The 13,752-nt window shown below is 31.4% G+C and overlaps 1 protein-coding gene across 1 annotated transcript in view; it reads left to right on the plus strand.

Moving 5' to 3' along the window:
- Ace (Acetylcholine esterase) overlaps positions 1–13,094 on the plus strand; it is an 89,041-nt gene extending 75,947 nt beyond the window's left edge. Inside the window, exon 9 of the mRNA XM_017613991.1 lies at positions 11,448–13,094. Within this exon, the coding sequence (XP_017469480.1) occupies positions 11,448–11,593 (146 nt within the window). The 3' untranslated portion in view covers positions 11,594–13,094. The remainder of the gene's footprint in view (positions 1–11,447) is intronic.
- The last annotated feature ends 658 nt before the right edge of the window (positions 13,095–13,752 follow it).

The following is a 13,752-nucleotide window of genomic DNA, read 5'->3' on the forward strand; positions in this document are numbered from 1 at the left end:
TTTTTTCAAATACCAACACATCTTAATTCAACTTTGAATGAAGTTCGTTCATCCTACCTTTCTCTTTCATCCTTTTAATGAGTTTATTATCAAAGAAATAAAAAGGGTGAGAAAATACCTTTCCAATTACACCTCATAAGTCTAAATCGGAAGAGCTTAGGTTCAGTTATGCAAGTTTTTCTTATACCATCTTTCAAAAAAGTTAAAAAACAGCATCAAAAATCTCATCATTACGATTCCGTTTACATTTTTTTTTAAATTTTTTTTTTAATATTTTCATGCACATTTTTCAAGCTTAAACCATTTTGTCATTTGAGGGAATTTTTTCAAAAAAAAAAAAATCTTTAAGAAACTATTTTTATTCATGAAAACTCCATTTTTGGAGGAATTTTCAAATCGGTCCAGCTCACTTAAGTCTTAATATTTTTCGGAAATATTTTGGTGGACGTCTTAAAATATAATAGATTTTATAATTCGAATGGGAAAATAGTACCGATTTTTCTTTGTATGGGGAGCGATGCAGTCTAATGTACATATATTCAAAAAAAAAAATCTTCGACAAAGCAAGAACGTTCGGATATTGAAGTTAATATTTGCAATTTTCAAACTACGCATTCTATTGGGCGATATGCATTCAAATTGTATTAGCGTAAGGACATGAATCTAGTTCAAAGTCTGCAGAGACGCCTCCAAAAAACTACTCCCGCAAACGATTCGCAAACTCGTGCACTGAATGTATATGTAATATTAAGTTGAAAAATATTAGCTTTCGTCTCAAGTTCCAATCAATTCACGATTTCGCAATCTGCTTTGCGGTTGTCTTTATAATAACAACGTGTCGGCCTATTTGACCGCTTGCCATGACCATATGTATGTATATGTTTATAATATTAGCTGTATAATATGTACGTCCGCACATTTACTGCTCCACTCGCGAATTCAAAAATGTAACTGCTATTGCATTTAAATAATTGTGATCGTTGTAACAGCTATTCAATTGAGTTTTTTGTTAATATTGTAATAACTTGCCATTTTTTAATAAGTTTTCATTTTGGTTTTTGTATACACATTAGGGAGGGTAAATTTTTTGTGACTATAGGCGTATAGCATAGGAGGACTCTACGTGTAATTCTAAGCAATTTTTCCAAAGAAACTATGGGTCTAAAATCAATTTGGAGTTTGCCAAATTTCGAACACTGGTTTCTTTTACTTAGCATTTTGTTGTAGTGCCGTAAAGAAGTGCTTAAATTTTCTATAAAAGCATGCTGTAAGAGGTTTTTGGTATGAGGAGTCTATTTCTGGACTTACACTCTAAAGAATATGTTAAGAAATGTGATTATAAATCGAATATATTTTAAAAATTTTTTGGTGAATTTACACGATGAATATTTACATATTTTTTTCGTTTACATATGTTCGTGTGTAAAAATTATTTTTGTTAGCGGCTTTACACAATTCTACGGGTGAATTCAAACAGCAGATGCGTATTACACACTTTCGTAGTAAATTTACGCATACTACAGAAGCTATATTACATAAACTCTAAAAAGTCCGATATTTAAACAAACTATTCATTGAATAATCGAGCATGTAATTTCGCAAATAATAAGGTAGGAATCTTTTCCTAAAATATTCGCCATAGGACGCAGCAATGAAAATTTAAAATTTTTTTTACGTGTTAAAGAAAAATATATATATATATATATTTTACTTAACCTTTGAAAAATTTTTTCATACAACTAAAATTCGATACAAACTGCATGCAGGTATGTACGTAGGCATGTACATTAGACTGCATCACCAAAAAAATTGCGGTTTTTTTTTGCCGGGAATACAAAACTTATTATATTTGAAGACATCCACCAAAATATTTCGGAAAAATATTAGGATTTAAGTGAGCTGGATCGATTTGAAAATACCTCTAAACAGTGAGTTTTTTATGCATAAAAATAGTCTCTTAAATAACTTTTTGAAAAAAAAATCCCCTCAGATGACAAGTTTGACGTTTGAGCTTAAAAAATCTGCATACAAATATTCAAAAATTTTTCCAACGGAATCGTAATAATGAGCATCAAAAATGCTGTTTTTAACTTTTTTCAAACAATTTGGAATTATGCGGTACTAGTGGAAAGATATTTTCCCACTCTTTTTATTTCTGATTATTGATTTTAGACCCATGGTTTCTTTGGCAAATTTGCTTAGAATTACACGTAGAATCCTCCTATGCTATACGCCTATAGTCGAAAAAATCTTCCATACAAATTGACCCGCCCTAATACACATACATACATAAGTACGTATTTGTTTATGTACATTAGACTGGTTAAAAAAAAATCGGTCGCCCATAGCGAATTTCTGTTTTCCATATAGATAACACCGTGAAAAATTGTTTAAATTTTGAAATTTCATAAATCGTTTATATATATGGAAAATAGAAGGACGGGATAGACAACCTCTAAATTTTAATATTAAGAGCTGCGCTTTTGATATGCGCCTTCTTTCAAAGATCCGAAAGTACTTCACAGTGGATTTAAAAAATAAAAATCGATCCTTTTGAACCAGTCGAATATACATATGTAATGTATATTTAAATATTCTAATCCAATTGTATCTTCTTGAGTACTGGCATATGTATTTATGTATGTATTTATTAACTTTTAAATTGCTACTTGCATTTTGTGATCGTATGTATGTAACATAGTTTGCGGTTTTTGTGAAATTCAGCTTAATTGTAAAGTGTTGATAATTAAAATATGATAACTTTTAAATAAGTATGTTTGCATATTGAAAAAAAAAAAATAAAATTAAAAACCTACTGTCAAAAATGTAAAGTAAAAACAAAAATGCAAAACTATCAGGCTTTCTCTTTGATGTTGGCTTTTCTTGCGGGGATCGATAGGTAAGTAATGAACGCTGAAGTGAAAAGCCAAAAAAATAAATTAAAATTTCAAACTTTACATATTTACATCAGAAATTCGTACATGTTTCACATGCTTCATTTTGTTTTCTCTTTTGTTTTACATATATACAAGCTATTAATGTTGTATTGTTTATCACTGCCTCTGTTTTTGGGATGTTATTTTCTTTGCACTGTTCGGCAGACGTCTTGGGGAATTGGTGAAAATAAGTATTTCTGAAAGTCTGGATTCTACATACATACATATATGGATTTCCAGGTTTTCAAATTAAAATAGTTAAAATTTATCTAAATCAAATAACTCGGATTCCTCGGACCCCAAAACAACCAAAAAGGCTGTTTGAATGTTTAAATATTACCATTTATTGTTTTAAAAGCTGCTCTGCGACAACCAAATTCCAACTGAAAAAAAAACAAAACAACAACTGAGAAATTACTTTTCGATATATTAGATACAATATAGACTTTCAGAAAAATTGAAATCCATAAATTCCCTAGAAAAAACTGCAATTGCGGTACAGTGTTATTAATGCTTCATTCCTTCGGCTATTAGCGAAAATTGCTTGTATACGATAAGAGTATTGACGAAATATGATTGGTTGTGGAAAAGTATTTTTTACGATATCATGATTTCGTTGCATTATTTCTGCATAAGTGATTTGTGGTGTTTTTCCCGCTCCTTTGAGAATGTGTTTCTTTTGCCAATACGTTGTACTCATATATATATATATATATATATATATATATATATATTTCGCGATTAATTACGCTGTGCTACAAAAAAGTCATGAAATACACCCGAAATAAAACCTACTGTTGGTTGTAGCTATAGTCGAGTACAACATAAAAATAGGTTCCGAATAGTTCCTGAACCCTCCATTTTCTTTTTATTTTAAAAACAACCGTTATGTTCGTACTTGATGCACTTCTTTATTAACAGCTCCTATCAATCTTTCATCTGATTGAAATCATGTATAGTAATATATTGTTGGGCTTAGCTTGTAGGGAGTTTGTATGGGTTAAACTTTAATAAAGCCCTATTTTTCTTAATTTTTTCATCTTTAAAACTTGAGGTCATTAGTACAAAGTTCATCATATACGTAAGTATATCATATACGTACCTGAAAAACTACTTGACCGATCTCAACCAAATTTGAAATTAAATTAAGAAAAATAGGTCCTTATTAAAGTTTAATCGATGAAAACTCCCCACAAGCTAAGCCTAACAATATATTGTTGTACATCATTTTAAATGTCTATTTTAAAACATTTTTAAACATGTTCAGCTTTTAAAATCGGTACGAATATAATGGTTGTTTTAAAATAAAATAAAAATAGAGCGTGCAGGAGTTACCCCTCTAGTAGGCCAATTTTTTTATGAGTTGAAAAATTCAGGAATGGGTGATTTTAGCACGAGAAAACCAAAACTGATGTCCATTTCGATCTGTGACAGTAACTTTTTCCTACAGGGGAGAAAAACCAAGACCGTCGCCGACGGGCTCGCCGATATACTTACACATATTTTCAGCTTTCTCTTACACAATGTTGACCTACGAACCGGCAATCCCCCGTCTGCAGACGGTCAAAAATGCAAAACTGGGGTTTTATATGTCGGCAAGCCGGTCTGTAGACGGTCTGTGTTCGAAAGCAATTTTCTCCATTTCAAATGGCGACATAATTATAAAACTTATATCAAAATACGGTGCTTTTAACTACGAAATCTACCGAATTTTTTTATATCAAAAAATTTTTCAAAAGAAAAAATTTCTTTAATTACGAAATTACTAAATAGCAAGAAATAATTAATTTTACCCGTGTCTTTCACAATCTGTAATTCAACTGCCGATTAAAATAAAACGGATTGACATAACGGATTCAAATTTACTTCACCGTAAGGGTACGATTTTTGTCTAAAGATCGTGCCTTACGAATATAGAAAAAAATTATTATAGGTGCACTAAAAAGGTGTTTAGTTAACGACCATCTGGAGGCGGTTCAGCCTACTAGAGGGTTAAACGGAGCCTATTTTTATGTTGTACGTAAATAAAAAAAAATGATGTATGTAAATAAATAGTCACGCTAATAACATTACTGGCCTACGATGAAAAGATTTCTTTATCATGACAACGACTTATTGTAATTTTTTGGAAGTTCGTTCTGTTGAAATCGCGTCTTAACTATGATCCATCTGCATTTCTTTTGTTAACCAAATGAACGTTCAAAGAATAAAATAGTGCAATGTTACTGGCTATAAGAAAAATGCATAACTGTTTGAGAAGGGCATGATTTTATGCTTCAAAATAAACAAGGAAGGCAATATGGCAGTCTTGCTGAGGAGTTCTATGCCATTATTAAGTGAAAATGGCGACAAATATTACATTTTGCTGCAAGATTATGCTCGAGCCCAGACAAGAACTCGAAAAAATCACGGTTTCTGGATCAGGGATTCAAAGGTTTTGAAACGGGAGGTATGCTTTCCAGGTCTTTGAAGTTGATCAACAATTTCTACAATTTAGCTCAAATCAATGAAAATTTCCTTAAAGCCAAATATCTCAAGATATATCGATGTTAGTGATTTGGTGTAGTTACCAGAACTTTTTTGTATAAAATTTAATGGCCTACAAGTTTGTTATTCGCAATTTTACTGTAGCCTTGTTATTTGCGAACGGGAAATTAATTAAAATATTAGGTTTGGTGACCCGCAAAAACTCGCTGGTGGGAGTTAGAGTTACGCCGCAATGAACACTTTTGTAGAGTATTCAATTCTGAAGAAAACGCATCATTGACCAAGATTATACCATGAAATGCCTCTTAACTGTAGACTTTTTAAGAAAAAAACTCGAAGTTTACTTGTATTTTATATGGGAAGTCTTAGCTTTTAAGAGATTGTTGTGACTATTGGCTTGAGTAAATTAGCGTCTTATAATTTTGAAATATCGAAGTTTCCGTATTTTCGAAATTTACCGTTATGTGAAAAGTGTTCGTAATTTTAGTCCAATTTTAAACATTTTCAACGTCTTGCCAAGTAAAATAGTTATACCGCGTTTGATACAAGTTGCTAGAACAGCTACCGAGATACATATGTACATATATGTGCTCATAAGTGGGGGGCGTCGCGCTCATTTTCCAAAAATTTATCATAAACATATTTATTTCTTTCTAAAAAGTTATTGCAAAAATATTAATTTTGAATAAATTAGCTTCAGTAGTTACTGATTTATCAAAGAATTCGTATTTCTCTAAATTACCTTTATATGGGATGTAGGCGTGGTTATTGTCCGATTTTAAAAATTTGCAGCCGTTTGGTATGTTTTAGCAATACCAACAACTGTGCCCAGTGTGGAGGACATTGGTGACGCGGGTACCGAGATATTCACATGTAATCATAAGTAGGCGTGACTACGCCCATTTTTCAAAAATGTGTAGTATTCTTATTTTCCCGCCAAGAGGCCATTATAAATGTCAATTTTGTTGGTTACTTAAAATATCACAGTTTTTGTATTTCCGCCAATTACCGCATGTAGGCGTGGTTCTACATAATCCGATTTTGCCAATTTTCAATACCATCCGTCTTACGCTCAATAGAAGTACACATACCATGTTTCGTTAAGATATCTAAATTTTTAGTCGTGTGCACAGACGGACAGACGAACAGATCAGTCACGGCTTGTGCACAAGTGCGCTCGGGTATAAAAATCTTGGCTTTAGGCCGGTCTACCAGGTTCATCGCAACTAAATGAGACATCTGCAATGTGAATATGTACATATGTAGTATAAGTACTATAAGTTGTTGAAATCACTTCAAATCATCGCATCGACAACATCTAATGTATCTAAAAAGAACTATTAAGCTGAAACAAACAGAATGGGGGAATTGACATTATAACTGCAACTTTTTATTTTTAAATATTGTTCAGTGACATCTGTTGATGTACATACATTAGACCTTACCAGAAAGAAAAGTTCATCGCACACCTTCAAATCGAAGTTAATTTTACCAAGCAATTTCGATAAATTATTTTTTCGTCGTTTTACATTTTTCGTCAAATTTTCGGTATTTATGTACAGTTGGATCTTAAAGTATGATATACTTGTTTTTTGGGGTTCAGATCGTTTCTTATTTATGTGATTTTAAAGTATAATAGGCTTTTCCGACCTTGTATCTTTTGGTGCAAATAAAACAAAGTTATTCCATTATTATTGCCCGTCGTTTCGCTAAACTCATTAGCATCTCAGGGGCTGGTCGTTTATTTTTACAAATATCTACTTTAACATATTTAATATAAATTGTTAATTCTACTTCGGTGCCATCTGGTTGTAATAAGTTTGCACTAAAGGATACAAGATCGTAAAAGCCTATTATAATTTAAAATCACATATGATATATTGATGTTTATGTCTCGAGAACATTGTTTTTTGTTGTTGTACTTACCCACTGAATCTCAGTTCTTATTACTCTAACCTACCACCCTAATATCAGTGAATGAAAGCCAAAAATTACGAAACATTTGTTAAATAAGTATGTCGATTATTCCAGTAGAACTATTTAAAAAAGTTTATTGCCGGATGTAGGTGTCACCGAAAAATGTAAAAAGGGGACTCTTATTGTGATTTCGTTTCCTCCAAAAAATGTTTCCTTTCCTCGGTGTAAAGTGTGTTAGAGGTTACTCTCAACCCCGTAAAAGGGCATATTTTTGCCTTCTTGTCCGTGTCTAGCTCACGCAATTCATAATATTGTCGTTTTAAGCAACCATCTGATTTTAAGGGCAACTACCACCCCTAACAAATCTTCAAAGGTCTGAGAATGTGCCTTTTTTGCCTGATAAGAGTGTGGCATTTTAAGAAACGAGCACAACATTTTCTCACCCTTTGTCTTTGTTTTAGAACTGAATACGAAAAAAGAAAGATGGAATCAAAAGGCAACATTTTTTGATAGAAACGAAATCACCATTAGGTTCGGCGAAAACATTTTTTTTCTTTCGAAATGTTTCCTTACTAATTTTTCACCACTTCATTTTGTGTGCGCTGTAAAATTTTGATCGAGCGTTTTATAAATAAGTACTTTCTTTAATAAATTCGTAAATTCCAATTAATAAATGTACATATATTTATATAAGTAAGAAATAGTTTAATTGCCTTAAAACTACTGAACCTCGTATGCAGCGCTGAACTAAAATTCCACCTCGTTCCAAAATATAAAACCACTACATATTGGGGGGCTTCCCTTAAACTCGTAAAAGCCTCGCCAACCTCGAAAAGCTCGTAAATTTCCGAGGCTCGTAAAAAAACTGTCAAAATTTGTATGGAGCTCTATTTAAAAGCCCCTCGTGAAATTGCGAGGCAAATTCGATGCGCAAACGACCTTGTAAACTTCAGTGTTGCCGAGGGGCCGACGATTTTATACTAAAATATATGATAAAATACTGAAAACAAATGAAAAAATAGTAGGGGAATAAAATTAATAAATTGTATCCACTAATTGTATTAACATGGGTTTTCTCGAATTTTAGAAACATCGATTCTTTAAACATCGATAGTCTCATTGTCATTTACAACCCTTGTTCTGCTAGATAACAAAACGAGAAGAAAAGTACCGAGGACTTAAAGTTAAGGATGCAAGAGGCGTTTTCGGTTGGCATGAAAAATTGTTTCAGATCGTACATATATCATTAGGATGAACCATCCATCTATGGAAAAATTTTTAATTTTCTGTGCACGAAAACTTCTTTGACACTTTTGTTGGCAGTTTGTTCTCTTAGGGTAAGAGCATAGTGGAGCGGCGACCAAAGAGCATCGAGCAAAGCGTCGATTTCAAGCGCATATGTTTCAATGGGAAAACGCATAGTGAAGAGCAAAGCGTATATACACGTTTGTAATTTAAGCTATGCTCGATGCTACCTCTTCGCTTTGCTCGCCGCTCCACTATGTTTTGACCCTTAGAAGTGTTACGGAAAGTATTGTTCGCATTTTGTTCTGTCTCGGAACGTTCCCCAGGGTTTTGTTCTTATATCATACCCGTTGAAAGCGTTCTTTTATTTTCACTTTCTTTATTATGGAAACACTCCCGTAGGCTTTTTTTCTCATTTCGGTTTGGGATTTTGGGAAAAAACCTACGGGAACGATATTTAGTTTTGATCACACCTTTTGTATGGTATGTTACCACATAACTTTAGACCACGCGAACCGTTTTCGATAATTAAGGCCGATGATATACTAATCTGGTTTAGTTCCGATCATGGGATCATGAAAAAATTAAAGGGATTCCTATACTTTTGCACTTGTATTATATTATTATATTATATTTTTTGACTTTTATTTGGAGGTGGGTCATGGGTGGGTGATTGGAACATGTACAAAATAACGGTACACAAGGAACTACATAATGGTTTATTATTTATTATTTTTATTTGTTAAAGAATAAACAAAATAGTAGTGGAAACACACTTTGTGAGAAGCAATACGTTGATGTTTTTTCGATGGGCGGTTTTGCTAATATATCGACGAATAGCTTTATGCGACTTGGAATCATCTAAACTTTTAAACAAACCCCATAAAGAACGTCGCGCCATATATGTTTTGCACCATGTATAGATTAAAAATTTTCCCATTTTGGAAAAAACATTTCCTTTTAAATCTTTGTAAGTATTTAGAAAACTTGTAACTTTAATGAAAAATTAATTGTAAGTGAAACATGTCATATTTTATTACCTTTAATTTGATATTTTGATTGTTTAATTTGATATTTAATTTTTTTAAATACATATCTCCATTAATATAGAAAGGACCATATACATATGCACAGAGTTCTTGGTCTTGAAATAATACTATAATGCAAATTTTATTGTTTTAAACGCATATTTAATTAGCCTTCGTTTCTTGCGTAAAAATATTCGCTCTAGTAGAAAACAAGTAGTCAGATGTCGATAGTGACTACTGCTGTTAAAACTTTAATAACGCAGTGCCTTATATCCTTACCAATTTTCATTTGGCAGCATTAAAAGATGTTGTAGTATTTCGTTCCACGATTGCTGAAAAACATTGAGTTTGTTCACGCTTGCCTGTTTATCAGGCTATGTGGTTATATTTTTTATTCAGTTTACAACAAAATAAAATACACTAAATAAAAATAATTTTTAACCTGATAACCTAATAACCAGGCAAGTGTGAACAACCTCATTTCTTTTAAGTAGTCGGCTCTCTGCAGGAAAAGCCGTGCCAAAAATTTAACAAAAATCTGATCGCAACTTACTTGCGTATTTTTATTTTTTTTTAATATAACCTATTCATATATTTTTGATGTAAGTGGGTTGATAAAAAATACCATGGGAAGGGTATTCAATTATTCACATTTCTATAAAAATCTTGTTCAGAAAATAAATTAATAATTTTTTTATTTAACCAAAAATTTGTATTTTAAATTCAAATAAAGAAAATCGTCAAAACGTAATGGTTTTCTTAAAAATATTACTGAACTGACTGAATATACATAAATTCATAATAAAAATTAAAAATATTTACATATAATAAAATAAATTAAAGCCAAATCAAAAATTTTTAGAATTTTCGTCTATCTGATGTTTGTACGCGCATCACCCGAAAACTAATGCATGGAGTTTAATGCAGTTTTCACCGATATATTGCAAGAGTTCTAACTATAAATATGGAAAGAAAATATTTAGAGTTGCCACCTGTTTGAAAATTGCAGTTGAAGTAAATTGACATGGATATCAAACTGAAGAGGTTTAGGAAAGATTACTGACGAAAATATTTTTAAGGGGCGTTGCCACCTCTAAGAAAAAAATTGTATTCAATTAAATTGACCACGCTGGGTATTTTCTAGTTATATATAAAATTGATTATAGGGGGAATATTTGTCAAGACTAAGCTCAACAAATACTGAACCGATTTTTTTATATTTTTATTCTAAAACGATGCATTGATGAAAAGAATTTGATGGTATACTTTAACCCTTTCCCGAGGAAGGTAAACAAAATACAAAGATGTAATCCCCAAGGGTCATGTAGTACTCCAAAATTAAACGAAATGTATAGAGAAGCATGTGGTCCATTTAAATGTTCTTTGCCTAAATCTCATATATTTAAGCCAAACGACGTCACGTCAGATATTCTGCTAGTAAGAGATTAGAAGTTTTTGTTTTAATAGTTTTCCATTTTTGTATGGTAGAAAACAGGACTTTGATAGTTACTTAGTTAAATATTAAAATTATTTTCAAAAGATTTTCTCGAGTTATAATCAAAAATCGCAAATATCATTGTGTCAACTTGTAACTAGAAATATTATTACAGCGAAAATATGTTGAAGCACTTCAGCTGATTTCGTTATAGGTTTTTCAGATGGCCAACAATTTCTATTAAAGACATTTTTATATTTAGTTTAATGCTATTTCATATGCCATACCATATTCATTGAACTATACATGCACATATGCATGTGTGTACGCGTTCCCCACAATTTCACTGTAGAAAAATTTTATGTAAACTAATGAGTGCGCCTTTCTTTTCTTTTGCAGCGCAATGTGAAGTCAAAGCATCCTCAGCTTCCACACTACATCGTGCACAACAACAAGATCTAGCGCTACAACAAAGTGGTATCGTTACAATAATGCTGACGTTATCAATTGTTTTGGGCATTCCGTCGCTGAATATATTTTTCTAAAACATAAAATTGATTTAGGAGCGCACAAAAAGCTTCATGCAGCCAATGTATTCAAACATTCCAGAAAACACACATTAAAATGATGGATATTAATAAAAAAAGAAATAAGATAATTATTACTAATAAAAATAACACACACACTCACGAATGCTTACATATAAAAAAAAACAACATTTAACTAGCGTAGTGAAATGTAGTTAATGAAAGGGTAGGCGAAGAATTAAGGAAGGACGAAAATATGAAAAATAAAGAAATATGTTTGTAAGTAGATGCCAAGTAGATCCAGAATTTTTAATTTTTATTTTTTTTTTAATTTGTGTATAGGGCTGACACAAAACACTATCTACGAAACTGATTTGATGTTATACATTTTTCTATATTTTTAATTTTTTTTTGTCGTTGTGGCAAAACTTGATTTTTTTAGGGCAAGTATTAAGCAAAAATATTATATTATTAATGTATATTGAGCAGCTTGGGTTGGAAAAAAATTCCACAATTTTTTCATTTACTTTTATCGAATTCGTGTTATATTTAAATTGCTTATTTTTGTCTATGTATGTGGACATATTTATCGTATAACTTAGTTTGCATAGTATAATGTTCAGTGTGCTCAACCCGTACAACAAAAGTAGTCACTTACACTCCCGCACACATACACTTTAAGCATTTTACGCGTGCTCTTGCCACAAATCTGCAGAGCACCTTGATGACCTTCGCTTGACAACCCAAACCAAATTAATAAACTAATTTGGTAAGCTCAAAGGAAAGGCAATGGAATTTTTGAAACAGTTAAAAAACTTTAACTTAAATTGGATATCCAGAACCACAGTTTTTTACAATCAACCAAAATTTTAAAAGCGAAGAAAACGTAACATTTTTAGCGACGACGAAATAAGTAACGAATATTTGCAAAACATTAACGATTTTATACCGAAATAACAAATAAAAAAAAAATACAAATGAGATTAAACTTAAAATTTGAAATTTGCCAAGAAAGTTTTGAAAAATTTGGTACCCCAGAGCCTTGATAGGTAGAGGCCATTTAATAAAGTAAAAAAGAAAATTTTGAACTGACTTTAGCATTAAATTTCAGTTAAATAAAATGGAAAGCGTTCGCAATGTACGCGAAATGCGATGAATTGTTTGAGTAAAAATTTCAAGCGCGAAACCCGTTCGTGTCTTGAGTCTTTCGTTTGCCTCGCATCCTTACTCTACTGCGACAAGTGGGTTGAATTTGTTTGCACAAAAAGCCAACTAATAACATATCTACTATAGTTTTTACGATTCCACAATAAAATGTGCGCTTTAAAGTGAACGACAGGAAGAAATCTGTTTTGTTATTTTTTGCATATGCATTTGCGTTAGGCTTCAGACCAACCACTTTACGATTACTTTCCCATATTTTTCTCCACAAACTATATATATATAGTACTTGTGCGCAAATAAGTCATTAGCCTTTATGCCATATAGCTTTTCCTCCAGCTGTGCTGTATAACCTAAATAAAAAATATAAAAAAATGTAATAAAAATTAGTAACCTATTCTTATGGCTGACAAATTAATTGGATTTTAATAGCGTGAATATGATAATTGTATTAGAAGCATGTTGCAAATTTGTAGCACAAACAATAATAGTTGCACACACACACATACTCGTGCATACAGCCATACATACTCAATAAGTAATAAAAGAAACAAAAAACGAAATGGTAAATATGTATGTATTTATATGTGAGCACATGTAGTTACATATTTGTATGTGTGTAAGTGGTTAATTGTAAAAGAAATTATGTAAATTGAAAATAAAAATTACTTTTAAGAAGACCAAAACAAAACCAAAAAACAAAACCATACATAAGTTGATGTGGTAAAAATTATACATACACACATCTATAAAAATTTATGCATTAAACGAAAATAGAGAAATGAATTGCTAAGCAAAAACTTTTTATATAGCAGCGTAAGCAACCAAAACAAAAAAAAATAATAAAAGAAACAAGAAAAAAGAAAAAAAGAAAAAGTGAGACAAATACTTATACATACATATACATATATATATATATATATAAATATATATTTATTTAAAAGTAAAGAAGTTATATAACGCAAAACATATCAATATATTATTATTACGAATATTATTATTGCTATGATTAAACC

The sequence above is a fragment of the Rhagoletis zephyria genome, unplaced genomic scaffold (assembly GCF_001687245.7).
Source record: "Rhagoletis zephyria isolate East Lansing unplaced genomic scaffold, Rhagoletis_zephyria_1.1 Rzeph_scaffold_00749, whole genome shotgun sequence".
Taxonomy (NCBI): domain Eukaryota; kingdom Metazoa; phylum Arthropoda; class Insecta; order Diptera; family Tephritidae; genus Rhagoletis; species Rhagoletis zephyria.